General features: G+C 35.6%; 1 protein-coding gene across 1 annotated transcript in view; it reads left to right on the forward strand.

The window, feature by feature from the left end:
- Positions 1-13,770, forward strand: part of GLRB (glycine receptor beta) — a 99,898-nt gene extending 86,128 nt beyond the window's left edge. Inside the window, exon 10 of the mRNA XM_039221127.1 lies at positions 12,477-13,770. Coding sequence (XP_039077058.1) covers positions 12,477-12,773 — 297 coding nt within the window. The 3' untranslated portion in view covers positions 12,774-13,770. The remainder of the gene's footprint in view (positions 1-12,476) is intronic.
- Positions 13,771-14,580: the final 810 nt, after the last annotated feature.

Raw genomic sequence — 14,580 nt, forward strand, 5'->3', positions numbered from 1 at the left:
GACAGGCTTGCTGGATAGAGGATTCTTGGCTGCATATTTTTACTGTTCATCACATTGAAGATCTCCTGCCATTCCTTTCTGGCCTGCCAAGTTTCAGTAGATAGGTCTGTCACCACTCTGATAGGTTTCCCTTTGTATGTTAGGGCCCTTTTCTCCCTAGCTGCTTTCAAAATTCTCTCTTTGTCCTTGTATTTTGCCATTTTTACTATGATATGTCATGCAGAAGATCGATTCAAGTTACGTCTGAGGGGAGTCCTCTGAGCCTCTTGTATTTCCACATTTAATTTCTTCCCCAGGTCTGGGAAGTTCTCTGCAAGCAAACTACTTTTATGTGGTGCTGCCTAAAGCTATATTTTTTAGAAAATTTTAATTTCTTATTAAGTTACTGAACTCATTTTCTGCATCTACAGCCAAGATTCTGTGTAGTGTTAGTTGCTACCTTGTGGGAGGGTTTTTCAGCCTTTATGACTATTTCATACCCTGTCTTTATGATGAATAAGGCTAAAATGTTCATTAATACAGAACTATCATGACCTTAGAGAAGTCATATATTTGACATATCTTTTTCCACCCTTTTCCATCCAGCATGTCTAAATCATATTCAAAGTGACTTTCTTGTAGACAACATATAGAGTTGATTTAGGACTTTTAATCACTCTACCACTCTCCTGTTTTAATTGGTATATTTAGATGATATAATTTAATCTAATTATTGATATGTTAGGGAAATAAATCTATTGTTTTATGTTTTCTTTTCTATTTATTCCGGTTTTTATCTCCCTCTTTTCTGTTTCTTGCTTTCATGAAGGTTACTTAAACATTTTCTAAAATAACGTTTTCTGAGTTTTTTATATTGGTTTTAAAAGTGTATCTCTTTAACTATCTTGTTTAATGATAGTCCTAGGTACTAATTATATCTACATAACTTATCAAAGTCTATTGGTGTCATTATTTTACCAGTTTGTGTAATGTGTAAAAATATTACATCCTTTAACATCCCTTTAACTTTCTGTTTATGATAGTCTTGTAAATATTTCTGAGAACCTAATTAGAAAGTGTTCTGTTTTTTATTTCACCATCAAATATACTTTAGGAAACTGAAAGGGTAAAGGAAAGCTTATTGTATTTAAGTATATTTTTTGTTCACCATATTCTTTCTTTTATTCTGATATGTGTTTCATTGTTTTCTTTACTTAGAGAATTTCCTTTATCCATTATTTTGGGGAACACTGCTGGTAACAAATTCGTCTAGTTTTCCTTCTATCTGAGAAAATCTTGATTTCTCCTTTATTTTGGAAAGATATTTTGACTGGGGATAGGATTCTAGGTCAACAGTTCTTTTCTTTTAGCATGTACACAACATTCTGTCTCCTCCCTCTGTCTGACATCCACGGCTTCTGATGAGAACTCTTCTTCATTCATATTGGTTTTCCCCTGAGGGTAAGCTTTATTTTGTCTGGCTGCATTCAAGATTTCTTTTGGTCTTCAGTGTTCAGAAGTTAAATTTTGTGTTTTGGTGTGGATTTCTTTAGGTTTATCCTGTTCGGTATTTATTCAGCTTATTTAAAAATGTAGGCTTATGTTTCTTGTCAAATTTGCAGTTTTCAACACTTACTTTTCTTGAGTACCCTTTGCAGACCCACCTTCTTTCTCCCGTCTCTCGGAGCCTCTTATGACACAACTGTTAGATCCTTTGTTATGGTCCCACAGATTCCTGTTGCTCTCTTCGTTTTTTTCTAGTCTAATTTCTCTGTTTTCTTCAGATTGGATAAATTCTTTGATTATATCTCTAAATTCACTGATTCTTTTTTCTGCCCCTTCCATTTTGTTGCTGTTGCTGTTGTTGTTGTTGAGCTTATTCACAGAGATTTACATTTTGCTGAATGTATTTTTTGTTATAAAATTTCCATCCTGCCTTTCTTTCTTTTTGCTGAGATTTTATATTTCTTTGCTCAGGTTTTCTATTTGTCAGTGGTTTCAAACAAATGTTCATAATACCTGACTGAAACATTTTTTTTATCATCCATGTTTTAAACCTTTCTCAGATAATTCTAACACATTTTTCATTTTGATATTGGTTTCTACGGACTCTATTTTTTTTTAAAATTCAATTTGAGATCTTCTGCAGTTCTTTGTATGATGAATGGTTTTCTGTTGAAGCCTAAACATTTTTCATATTATGTTGTGAGACTGTGAATATTTGAAGTTGAAACTTTCTGTGTTAGTTGGCTTTCACTGGCTCTGTCCTGCCGGAAGAAGGAAGGGTGCTGCTTGAGGACTTCCGGTGGAAGTAGTAGTCCAGGTCCTCATACAGTGAGGTTGAGGTTGGGGGCTCTTCATTATTGGAGGGTATGATTGCTAGTTTTTAATTCCCCACATTGTCTGCCCTGATACACACTGTCTGTGGGGAAAGTGCCCTCATTACCGCTTTGTGGTGATAAAAGCCCTGCCTCTCAGCTAGGCCTCCTGTGACATCACCTCCAGGGTGGAAGAGGAGAAGCAAGTGTTTCTGCTGAGTGGGCGTGGAAGTCCGTGCTGCCTACACAGTCTCCCCTAATGCAGTGGGGGAAAGAGGGTTTGGTTGGTGGTCTATAGAGATGGAAGTCCTCACTCCTCATGTGGCCTTCTCTGATACCACTGCAGTGGGAGTGTTGGGCACCTTGTTACAGCCTCTTAAAGGTGGAAGGCTCAGCTCCCCACTCTACCTTTGCTGGCATGGATGGGGATGGGTTCACCTTTTTGTGTTTGACTAGAGTAGAGAGAACATTGTCTAAAAGTTTCTGGTCTTAGGGTGCCTGGGTGGCTCAGTTGGTTGAATGTCCAACTCTTAATTTCAGCTCAGGGTCATGGGTTCAAGTCCCATGCCTGGGCTCTGCACTGAGTATGGAGCCTGCTTGAGATTCTCTCACTCTACCTCTGCCCTTCTCCCTGGCTTGCTTTCTCTCTAAAATTAAATAAATAAAATTTTAAAAACTGAAAGTTTTTTTGTCTTGCTAAGCTACTCTTTTCTTTGTCCTTTGGCTAGAGGAAGTAGCTTTTTATTGAGTTATTTTTATCTATACCAGTTTCATTTTCAATTTCAGCTCCTTCAGCTTCAAATCTGGGATATATGAGGCAAAAAGGACACATAAGAATTCACCACCATGTTGTTCCATGGGTCTGAAGGGCCCCAACTGGAGAACGGTTGTTTCTCCACTGTTCACAGCCTTCTTAGGTTTGTTTTATATAATGTCCAGGATATGGCTACTACATCTTCCCGGGAGCAGAGCGCCCCAATACTCTTTTCAAGTCTCTCAGCACCCTCACTGAATCTGTAACCTGGGTGCCACACCCCAGTGATTAGACACATCAGTGAGCTACTCTTAGCACTTCAGTTATGTTGTAGTTGCTCTACCTATTGGGCTATTTCAGACTTACTGCACTCCTGCACCAGGACACACCTTTTCAGAGAAATATTGGTTCTTTTCCCTAGTATTTTACTTTAGTTTCTTGTATGACCAAAACCACCAGATAGTACCTTGGAAGAGCTCATGGCTGGTTAAAGGTGCTTCAGCACATCAAAAAGCTGGTATTTAAAGCATGCTAGCTCCTTGTGAGAGACTTTGCTTTTCCTCCTGAAACATACTTATTTTTCCATTCCAGAAATAGAAGGAGGAATACTTGAGCCCCTTTTTATTATATGGACATGTTGTTATAGGGACTCCTTGAATTTGTGGCTCTAGCTATCAGTCCCTCCATTTATATCTCCTAGTCTTACCACTTTCTCATTTTTCCTGCCTACTAATCCTCCTGGCCACTAACTTGAAAGCTGGTTAAGTGATCTGGAGACAGAAAACAAAGAAGTTCTATGGAATAGGTGCTTGATTTTCAGTAGTGCCACAATCAGTTCCATTTTCTGGTATGTCATGGGGCCTGGGTAATTGCAGAAATTCTCTAGTAATAGGGAACACCTACGTGCAAGGGATTTGGAATCTTAATATATTCTATGCAGTGGGACTGACATAAAAGATTCATTGGAAGCAGATTTTCGGGGTACTATAGAACATATCAATATTATTTAAGAAAATAGATACAAAAGATAAATAGGGTGTAGAACATTAGACTGAATTATTTTATTTAATTTTTATCAAAGAATTATTGATACACAGTATTGAATTAGTTTCATATGCACAACATAATGATTTGATATTTATATACACTGGGAAATGCTCAATACAATGAGACTAGTCACCATCTCTCACTTTACAGAACTTTCACAAAATTATTGACTTTATTCCATATGCTGTAATTTACCTGCTGTGTCTTACTTATTTCTATAAATGGAAGATTTTATCTTTTAATTCCTTTTACCGATTTTGTCCATCCTCCTGTCCCCTCTCCTCCAACAGCCATCAGTTTGTTCTATCTATGAGTCTGTTCGTTTTTTTTTCTGCTTATTTGTTTTGCTTTTAACTCCAAAAATAACTGAAATCATACAGTATTTACCTTTCTCTGACTGATTTCACTTAGCATAATACTCTCTAGGTCCACCCATATTGTCACAAATGACAAGATTTCATTCTTTCCTGTGGTTGAGTAATATTCCATTGTATGTATTTACCACATCTTCTTTATCCATTCATTTATCAGTAGACACCTAGGTTGCTTCTGTACATTGGCTATTGTAAATAGTGCTGCAATAAACATTGGGATAAATATGTCTTTTTGAATTGGTGTTTTTGTTTTCTTCAGATAAATATCCAGGAGCAGAATTTCGGGATCAAATGGTAGCTCTCTTTTTCATTTTTTGAGGAACCTCCATGCTATTTTCAGGAGTGGCCACACCAATTTACATTCCCACCAATGATTCACAATGATTTACCTTCTCTGTACATCTTCACCAGCACTTGTTATTTCCTGTCTTTTGATACTAGCCATTCTGACTCATGTTGTATGATAACTCATTGTGGTTTTGATTTGCGTTTTTCTGACTGTTAGTGATGTGGAGCATCTTTTTATGTGCCTGCTGATAATCTGCATATAGTTTTTGGAAAAATGTCTGGTCAGGTCTTCTGCCCAGTTTTTAACTGGATTTTTTGGTTTGGTTTTTTGTTTTTGTTTTTGATTGAGTTGTTTGAGTTCTAATGTGAATGTTAGTACATTTGATCTTGTCCCAAAGGTCCCTTAAACTATCCTATGTTTTAAAATCCTTTTTTTTTTTTTTGCTGTTCATTTTGGATTATTTTCACTATCTTGTCCTCTAGATTGTTGATCTATTATTCTTTATCATCTAATGTGCTGTTTATTCCCTCTAGTGTATTTATCATTTCTGTTATTGTATTCTTCAGCACTGGTTGGTACTATCTTATATTTTTTATCTTTGTTGAAGTTCTCACTGTGTTCACCCATTCTTCCCCTGGTTTTGGTAACATTTTTATGACCATTAATTACTATGAACTCTTTATCAAGTAGATTGCTTTGCTCCATTTCATTTAGTTCTTTTTTCTGACATTTTGTCTTATTCTTTTATTTAGAACATATTCCTCTGTCTCTTCATTTGCCTGACTCTCTCTATTAGGTAGCTCAGCTCCTTTTCCTGGTCTTGAAGGAGTAGCCTATGTAGAAGTTTTCCTGTGGGGCCCAGAAGTGCAGTTCCCCCTGGTCACCAAAACAAGGTTCTCCAGGGATGTCCCGTGTGTAGGCTGTGTACACTCTCCTGTTGTGGTGGGGACATGACTACTGTGGGTACATGATAGGTGGGAGTGGCCCCTGGACCAGCTGGCTACAATGCCTGACTGTCATTGCTGTAGATGCACTCATGGGTGGGGTTATTGTGCTGTTGGCTGTAAGGCCTGGCCAATGCCCAGGCTTGTTTGACACTTAGGTGGGTCATGCCCTCCGGCATTAGCCGTCTAGAGGGAAAATTCCAGAATGATGCTCGCCAGTGCCAAATCAGCATGGCAGAACAGGATGGTAATAATGGCTGCCTCTAGTGTCTCAGTTCCTGGGGAGAGAGAGGCCCAGCTGTCCCCTCCCTCTCGAGTGGATGCATTAGTAGTAAGTAGGCCTCCTTCACCTGTAGACTATGCACTTTTGATCTTATGTTCGTGCCCTGATTTCCCTGTCAAGGGAGTCAGCATTTGAGCTTTTAAAAAGTGGGTTATTCTTTCACTACAGTTTCATAGTTTTCCTGGACATATTCCTTGTTAGTTTTCAGAGTTTGGTATTTTGGGGGGCTCGTCTCTCCTGTGCAGAATCTAAGGGGTGATGTGCCTGATGTGGAGCTCAAGTCTTTCACCCCTCAGGGTAAACCTCTGTATCTTTGGAATCCCTCCAATCCATGGAATGCTGCACCTTGGATGTGGTTTTCCTTAGCAAGACAGTGTCTCTGCCTCTTCTACCCATCTTGTTGTGGTTCCTTGTTACAGAGGCTCTGTTCATCCAGTGTCTCAATCCCCTTCATTGCACTGCTTTCCATGTCATGTGATTTAGCACCTGAGCTTCTCAATCCAGAGTCTCAATCCCCTTCAAAGGAATTATTCCATATGCAGTTACGGATTTGTTGTTATGTCCATGGGAGGGGGTGAGTTCAGGATTTTCCTATGCCATCTTGAACACTCCCCCAGAAGGATATTATTTAAAATTTAGCTTTTAGGCATAAAATAATTTCCCAATGAAGAAAAGTTCATCATATTTAAGAACTTATGTATTTTAATTCTCTGTGTTTTGGGTTGCTAATAGAAACACCTAATAGAAACACAGGTGTCTGGATTCTGAACCTGCTATGTATTGCTACAAAAATCATAGAGTGATACTTAGGAAGTTTAAAAGTGGACCAGAAATTTTAATCTCCAGAAATAAATGTAAATTACTTTCATTGCTTAGGCCAAATGTAATTTCTTTTTTAAAAAATTAATGTTTATTTATATAAGAGAGAGAGAAAGAAAGACAGAGTGCAAGCAGGGGGAGGGGAAGGGACAGAGAGAGAGGGGGACAGAATCTGAAGCAGGCTCCAGGCTCTGGGCTGTCAGCACAGAGCCCAGTGCAGGGCTTGAACTCACAAGCGGTGAGATCATGACCTGACCTTAACCTACTGAGCCACCCAGGTGCCCCTAAATGCAGTTTCTAAAATAAACATTGTACCTATGTAGTATTTGTACCCTGAGAAGATTTCAGAGTGCAAATGCATCCGAAAATAACTTAGCTTTAATACATACATCAAGCTTAGAGCAAATGTGTAAACTCGATAAACTCGGTTTATAAGCTTGATAAATTCAGTAAGATTATTACACATTAACACATACGAGTATACAAAAAGAAATTTAAAAATCGTTTCCTTTTTAATTCATGGTTTTGCTGTGAAAAATATAGTTTTTGATTTCAAAATCCATTTGTTCCAGTGTATTTTTCTTTCAAATCACAAACTTTTGCTAAGTAATTTCAATGAAATTTTTATCAAAACCCAGCTTCAGCTGCTTGCCACTCAAAAGACAATACTCAAAAGACAGGTGCTGGCTGTAAAGGAAAGATTGCTTTATTTAGGGGCCTGGCAACTTGGGGAGACGGTGGACTGGTGTCCCGGGGCCATCCCTGAGGTTCCAGGAGCAGGTGTTTAAGGAGCAGGTGTTTAAAGGAGAAATTCAGGGTAGATGACATATATGTTGATGAAAAGGGAAGGGAAACTTATGACTATTCACGAGGAAAGGTGGAATACACTCACCGAACAAACATACATGGAACATACATCCTATGTTCACATGGGGATGGGGACGTAACACCAGAAGAGGCAAAATTCAGCTCCTGGCATCAGCCAGGAGGTTATTTTAGGCCAAGGAGAAGGGGCTATGGGCATGTTCCAAGAGCTGGTATAAACTGGAATGGGGTCTTAGGCTCATTATCTTTGTTAAGGAATGCAGGGCCTTGCTTGTTCACAGGCTGGAACCCTATCAGTTGACCTTGAGTTCAGACTTCTGCAGAAGCAGCTACTGGATTTGTTAGTGGGGTCTGAAAAGACACAATAGCTGATTAGGGATAAACAATTCTCTAAAAAACAAGCTTTAATCTTTCTGCTGGTTTCAACCTCATTAACCTTGTGGGGCATGGTTTCAAAATGACATGTGATTCATATTTAGACAGAATAGGGATAGTCATTGATGGAAGCACAGTGAAATTTGCATTATAGGAAATTTTGATGCTGATTATTAAAATAATTCTGTCCTTGCTAAGGAAAGGAGAGATAGAAAAAAGATCAATGATCACTCAATCTAGGTTTTAACATGTTTTTATAATTTTACCTGCATATATAAATCTGTCCTCATACATACGTAATTGTCCAGGTAAATTTAGGACTCCTTCAACCATTACAATATTTTGTTTACTAATTTGTTGGTTCACTCACACATTTCTTTCTTTAAATTTAACAAAAACATTGAGGATCTACTTTTGTTAATATCATCCTCTCCCCAATGCCTAGTATGTGCCATGTGCTATTCACAAGAAAGTTGGGCATTAAAGACAAAATAATATCCTTGCTCTCGGATTTGATTAAATTGAAAATAAAATATGCTACTCATGCTTGAATGAGAAGGTTGTTTCCTATGGTAATGATAAATTTTTAAAATAATGAATGACTTAAATTTGGCAAAATATATAGAGATTATTCCCTTCTGAACATATATTTATCAACTGCAGAAGTTACCATTATCACCATGAAATCATGCGTAAGTCTTCTGGCCAAGAAATATTGCATAGGTGATTTGCCTTTAAATGTGTGACTCAAACTGAAAAGGACCACAAAGAAAATCTTAAAAGCTTCAATTTGAAACATTAGGAAGTTCTTCTCTGCATCATTTTTTATTCTTGACAGTTTCATTATCCTACTACCTCATTTTTGCTACCAATAATTTTCAGTAGTGACAAGTTTATATGATGAAGGTAAGTGAGACACATATTTATGTGAGGAAAATTGAGAAATTATAGATTGGAGATTAATATAACCAAGACCACTTTTAAGAACGTGTTATGTAGAGTTACTATCTTATTTATAAGGAGTTTATTGAATCCCTCTTCATGTGATATTATAATTGCTTAAAATACTTTCATAAATACTTTTGTACCTTTATGTACATATTTGATATGATAATTATGTGTGAAGAGTATTAACTAAATAAAAAGTTATGTTTGTATTTAATCTCTGATAAATGGGAAAAGGTGAGACCAGGCAACTTGTTAATGAATCTTGACCAATTTAAGGAGTCTGAGGACTTCTTATTTCTTTTTCAATTGTGTCACATAATTAAAAAATATTTCTGTAGTAGAGGTTCTCTCCGTCAGTACACACACACACACACACACACACACACACACACACAACTCTACTCTTTTCAAATAGAAGTATCTTCTAATACAATTCTAGAAGAGGTTTCAATAAAATGAATAAAGATTTAGTATAACCGAATTGAAGCCCTTTGGAGTACTTTTCTATTTTATTATTTTAACATTGAAGGAATTATTCTTCTCTACTGACATGTTTACTATATTTCAATAAGTTCTCTGAATAAATGTAACATCCTATGTCACATTTTGAATAAACCATGAAGACAAATTTCTAAAATTATTAAAATTGCTAGCAGAATCTAAGAATATGTTTATGTAAATAAACATTAGAAAATGTGAAGTATTTATGTGTGACAGGTTATAATATATAAATTTGATAACTTGTTTAGCTATTTATAGATATTAAAACTATACCTATAGCTATGTAAGTATGTATAAATATGATTTAAAGTAACTGCATTTCTCATGTAAATATGCACATCTTTCTTTGTGAAAAAGTAAAATAACTGATGAGAATCATGCTTTTTAAGTCTATGGCAGACGCTGGAATACTCCTTTGTTTTGATAAGTGGATTCTAAAGCACAGTTAGTGAATCTAAAACTTTAGATTTTTTTAGAGAATTCTAAAGAGAGAAAGACTGGGATATCTACAGAGTCCCAGATTTTGAAGATTACTCTGAGAGTCTGAGAATAATGCAAAGATTTGAGATGTAGATCCTGTTCTCAACCTCTGTTCCAGTCAGGGTAGTAATTTTACTCTTTACAAAAGTTCACTGATATCTACTGAGACTGACTCCTCAAATAGCACTAGAAAATTAGAGCCTTAAATGTGGGCTTGTTTCTGGCACATTTACAAGGAAGGTGTGTGAGTGTGAATATGAGTCAGTGTACGTGGTGTGGGTCTGTCATGGTGGTGGACCTTAAATGACAGATTGCTTGCTGAAATGGCCTTTTGAAATGTCAAATTGAGGAATTTTTTTTTTAATGTTTTTTTTTTTTTAATTTATTTCTAGGAGATAGAGAGAGACAGCGTGAGCAGGGGAGGGTCAGAGAGAGAGGGAGTCACAGACTGAAACAGGCTCCAGGCTCTGAGCTGGCAGTCAGCACAGAGCCCGACGCGGGGCTCGAACCCACGAACCGTGAGATCATGACCTAAGCGAAAGTCGGACGCTTAACTGACTAAGCCACACAGGCGCCCCTCAAATTGAGGAATTTAAATGGAAGGTCTAAAAGTAAATTATATATATATAAAATATATTTTCTATCGTATATAGTCATTATATTTATAATTCATAATATTCGGATATATAGTATTTATGTATATAGTCAAATGTTTATATTACTCATACATAGATATTCATGAATAATATCGATATGATTTCCCAAAGTCATATTTAAATCATTTAGATCTTGGTTGCTACCTTGCTCTCTTTCTCATTCTCCAGTCCCTATTTTTTGCCAGATACTGTCCTAGACACAGTGCATAAATTGATGCGGACTAGACACTAGGCCTACGGTTGCTCAGTCAGAACTAGATACCTCATCAAAGCACAGTCACTGTTCTAAGCTCAGCTGAGATCTGACAATTGGAAAACTGTAACTGCACATTAGCAAAGGGGTGGGGACCCTCTTTCTTAAGGTTGGCAACACTTAGCGAAAACGAAGTCCCATCAAAGCAGGATGGAAATATGTTTCCACTTGGGCTATTTTATAACAAACATTCTCTAAATATGTTAATATATTGGCATTTCACACCCTTTTTTTCTTGTGTATTTTTGTAGAATTATATAAACAGATTTAAAAAAATTCTTACTCAATGGGATTGTACAAATATCTATGTGGTATAAAGTATATATAATAAAGCTAACATTTGCATTCCAGCGTAACAAATAACAGTACCAATATATGTTCATAACTGAAAAAAAGGAAATAACCTACATGTGTAATGATAGGAGATGCATAAACACATTTTGCTTTTTTCCACTCACTGTATCTTAATTATGTGTGCTGTCCACCTCTAGACACTGCCATCTGGCTCTGGCCCAGAAAATATGTCTCAGTGTTTGTTCAGATAAAAGATAGGGTCCTGCTACCTGAAATACTTCTAGGAAGTAATGTGTTTTGCTTCTTGGATTAAGCATCACTTTTACCCAGCCATAACTTAGTAAGGGTAAATAAAATCCATATGTATTATACTAATAAGGCAAAAGCTATAGTATACTGACAATATATAATGACATAGTTTCCATTTTCAGTAAAAGCAGTAAGTATGAATAATGGAGATTCCAAAGGCAGAGCATAGAACTCAGGAGTAAGAAGAATGGGAAATTAAGCAGTAAAGTCAAAATCTTACTTTTCTGTGGCCTTTTGTAGTATCAGTGTTAGCCTATACCTCTGTTTTTTCTAAGAGCATTTCTGGTTGCTAGAGTTCAATGTAAAATACTTATTTCGTATATTATAAGGAATGGATTCAGATTTAATAACTCAGAGATTGTCAACTGAATAATCTCTGTGTCTTATGATCTGGCTGAAATACACACAATTTCTTTAGATTCTCCGAGTGTGGTTTGCTATTCAACTTTAGTCAACAAATTAGGAATGAATGCTTTTCACCAGTAAATCTTTGGTTCATGATAATTGTGACCGTCTTTTAGTTCTTATTTGTGATTGTGGTGTAGAAATAGAGTCTGTCTCATTGAGGAGATAAATGTCTCAGTCATTTATAAACCACCCTTTTTGGAAATAGAATCCATGGGAAAGTCAAAGGTTAGAAATACCAGATTTTTCCGTAATCCATGTATTGTGGTAATATGGTCTGTGTTATGGTTAAATATTGGATTTTTATTCATTGGTATTTCAACTGATAACTCTCCAAGCCTGGGAACACCTAAGATAAATGTTGATTTGCACTTTGATCCCTTGGCACAAAATAACCTGTCAAAGGTTTATTCCATGACATAAGCCTTGTTATATGGGCAACATTTTCAAGCCCTAAGTGTTCAGGTATTCTGATGGTCTTATCAATTACTATTAAATTGTTTTGCCCAACAGAGATAATAGTCAACTAATTAGACCATCAGGTTTTTAAAATATCCTTTTAAAGAGATGTTTTATGAATAGAACAATTTTAAATATACTCTGTCCTTAATTTTTATTCTCAGGTTGGAGAGACGAGATGCAAAAAGGTTTGCACATCTAAGTCTGACCTGAGGTCTAATGACTTCAGCATTGTTGGAAGCTTACCAAGAGATTTTGAATTGTCCAATTATGACTGCTATGGAAAACCTATTGAAGTCAACAATGGGCTTGGCAAATCTCAGGCAAAGAACAACAAGAAGCCGCCCCCTGCCAAACCTGTTATTCCAACAGCAGCAAAGCGAATTGATCTTTATGCGAGAGCGTTGTTTCCTTTCTGCTTCTTGTTCTTCAATGTTATATATTGGTCTATATATTTATGATAAATCTTTTCCATTTGTGTAAAATAAAACCCCATTTCATTGTGACCAACCTCATTCAGAAACGCCAGTCTGAAAACTTTTGCATTTTCATAGCAATATAGTGCATTTTGGATGCCATTTGATTGTAATCAAAATGTGGCAACTTACTTTTGAATGGCAGCATGATCTTGTTACGTCTGTGCTCTACTGATGATGTATATAATGTATAGCAAACATACTGCTTTAGGACTAAATGAAGGATAAACATACTACATAAAATAAAATCTAAGCCGTTCCCTTCAGTTAGTGTAAATTGCAAATATTTCACATAATTCTGATAATAAAATAACGTGCACGCTGGATCCTGTTATGATGACCATTCTAATGTATGTAATATTTCAAATTTCCTCCCTTGTAACTTTCAGAGAAAGCCATCTTATTCTTGTATAATTTTAGATGGTACTATCACAGATTAAGCAAAATTATATTACATATTGTTTAAACTTTGTAAGTAGAAATATATTAACTATAATTATGTGGGCTCTGTGGAGAAATAAAGTTCAAAAAATTACCAATTTGTAAAATCAGCTCATTTTAAAGTGTGCCTGTGTTGTCAAAATGCCAGGTTATGAAACACAGTAAGCATTTTTGAAACAAAGGGACATCTGGATTTACATAAATTCGTACTGAATTCTGGCTTCTGATAACAATAAAAGTAAAGGATAAATACATTGATTAAATGTTTCTGACAAAAGAAATTCTATTTAATCCACCTTAAAGCCTAAATATATTTTCATGGATTTCATTTTGTTGATACAGAGTAAACAAAATCATTGTGCCTTAAAGAGTCATAAATATTTTAAATTGGAATCTAGTAATGGATATATGATTTCACATAATATTTAAGAAACCAAGAGGAAGATGCCCTATTATTAGAAGTAACGAGTTTGGGGGAAAAATTTTGAAGGATTTTAACTTCTTTATTTTGTTAAAATGCTTACATATTTCAAAGTAAAACTAATTTTTTAAAAATTCATTTCTTTTTTATTTGAATATTTTTTGGATTTGTTATAAAACATTTAAAGATTAAGTATATAGTGTCTTTGTCTGTGTTAGGCCTGCTTTCTAGTTGTATTTTTGTTTTTGCTAAAAGTCTAGATTACTTAGATTTATTTACTTTGACCTATTTCAACTTAAGAATAGGCACTTTCTGGTCTATAAGTTTCCCATTTCCTAGTGATATCAACCCAGTGTACCTTTTTATTTCTCCGTAGTTGAGAAATTAGAATTATCAGTGATTCATATAACACAAACATGAGACCAAATAAGTATATTTACATTATTTGGAGAGTTCTGTCACAGATGAGAGTTTATATGGTTATATGATTAATTCAATAATAAAATGTGTTTAAACATTGTTTATGCAAATTGCTATATGTAATTCAATGCTATTTTATTAAAGACTAACTTTTAAAAGATTTTCACGGATTACCAAATTTTTAAAAAATAAGACATAATCTGATCCTCTGTAGTCCTTCAGCACCCCCTAGTTGCAAAAGCTTAGCCATCTGAACAGTTTTAAATGCCACAAGTAACCCTACTGATAGACTTCAGTATTCTGCAAGGACCCAACATTTGGATGGAAACATGCTAGGAAGAAAATGCCTTTAGTAAGACTTAAACCATTTATAATGTTTATTTGTAAAAATTACATTTGCTTATAATACATTCTTGATAGTTTTGCAAGTTTTATTCATATGCAAGAGTTTGATTTAGATATAAAGTTTTAAGTGAGAAATGTACCAAATGGAAGACAGGTTTCATTATA

Source organism: Hyaena hyaena, unplaced genomic scaffold (genome assembly GCF_003009895.1).
Source record: "Hyaena hyaena isolate Hyena2069 unplaced genomic scaffold, ASM300989v1 scaffold_951, whole genome shotgun sequence".
NCBI lineage: Eukaryota > Metazoa > Chordata > Mammalia > Carnivora > Hyaenidae > Hyaena > Hyaena hyaena.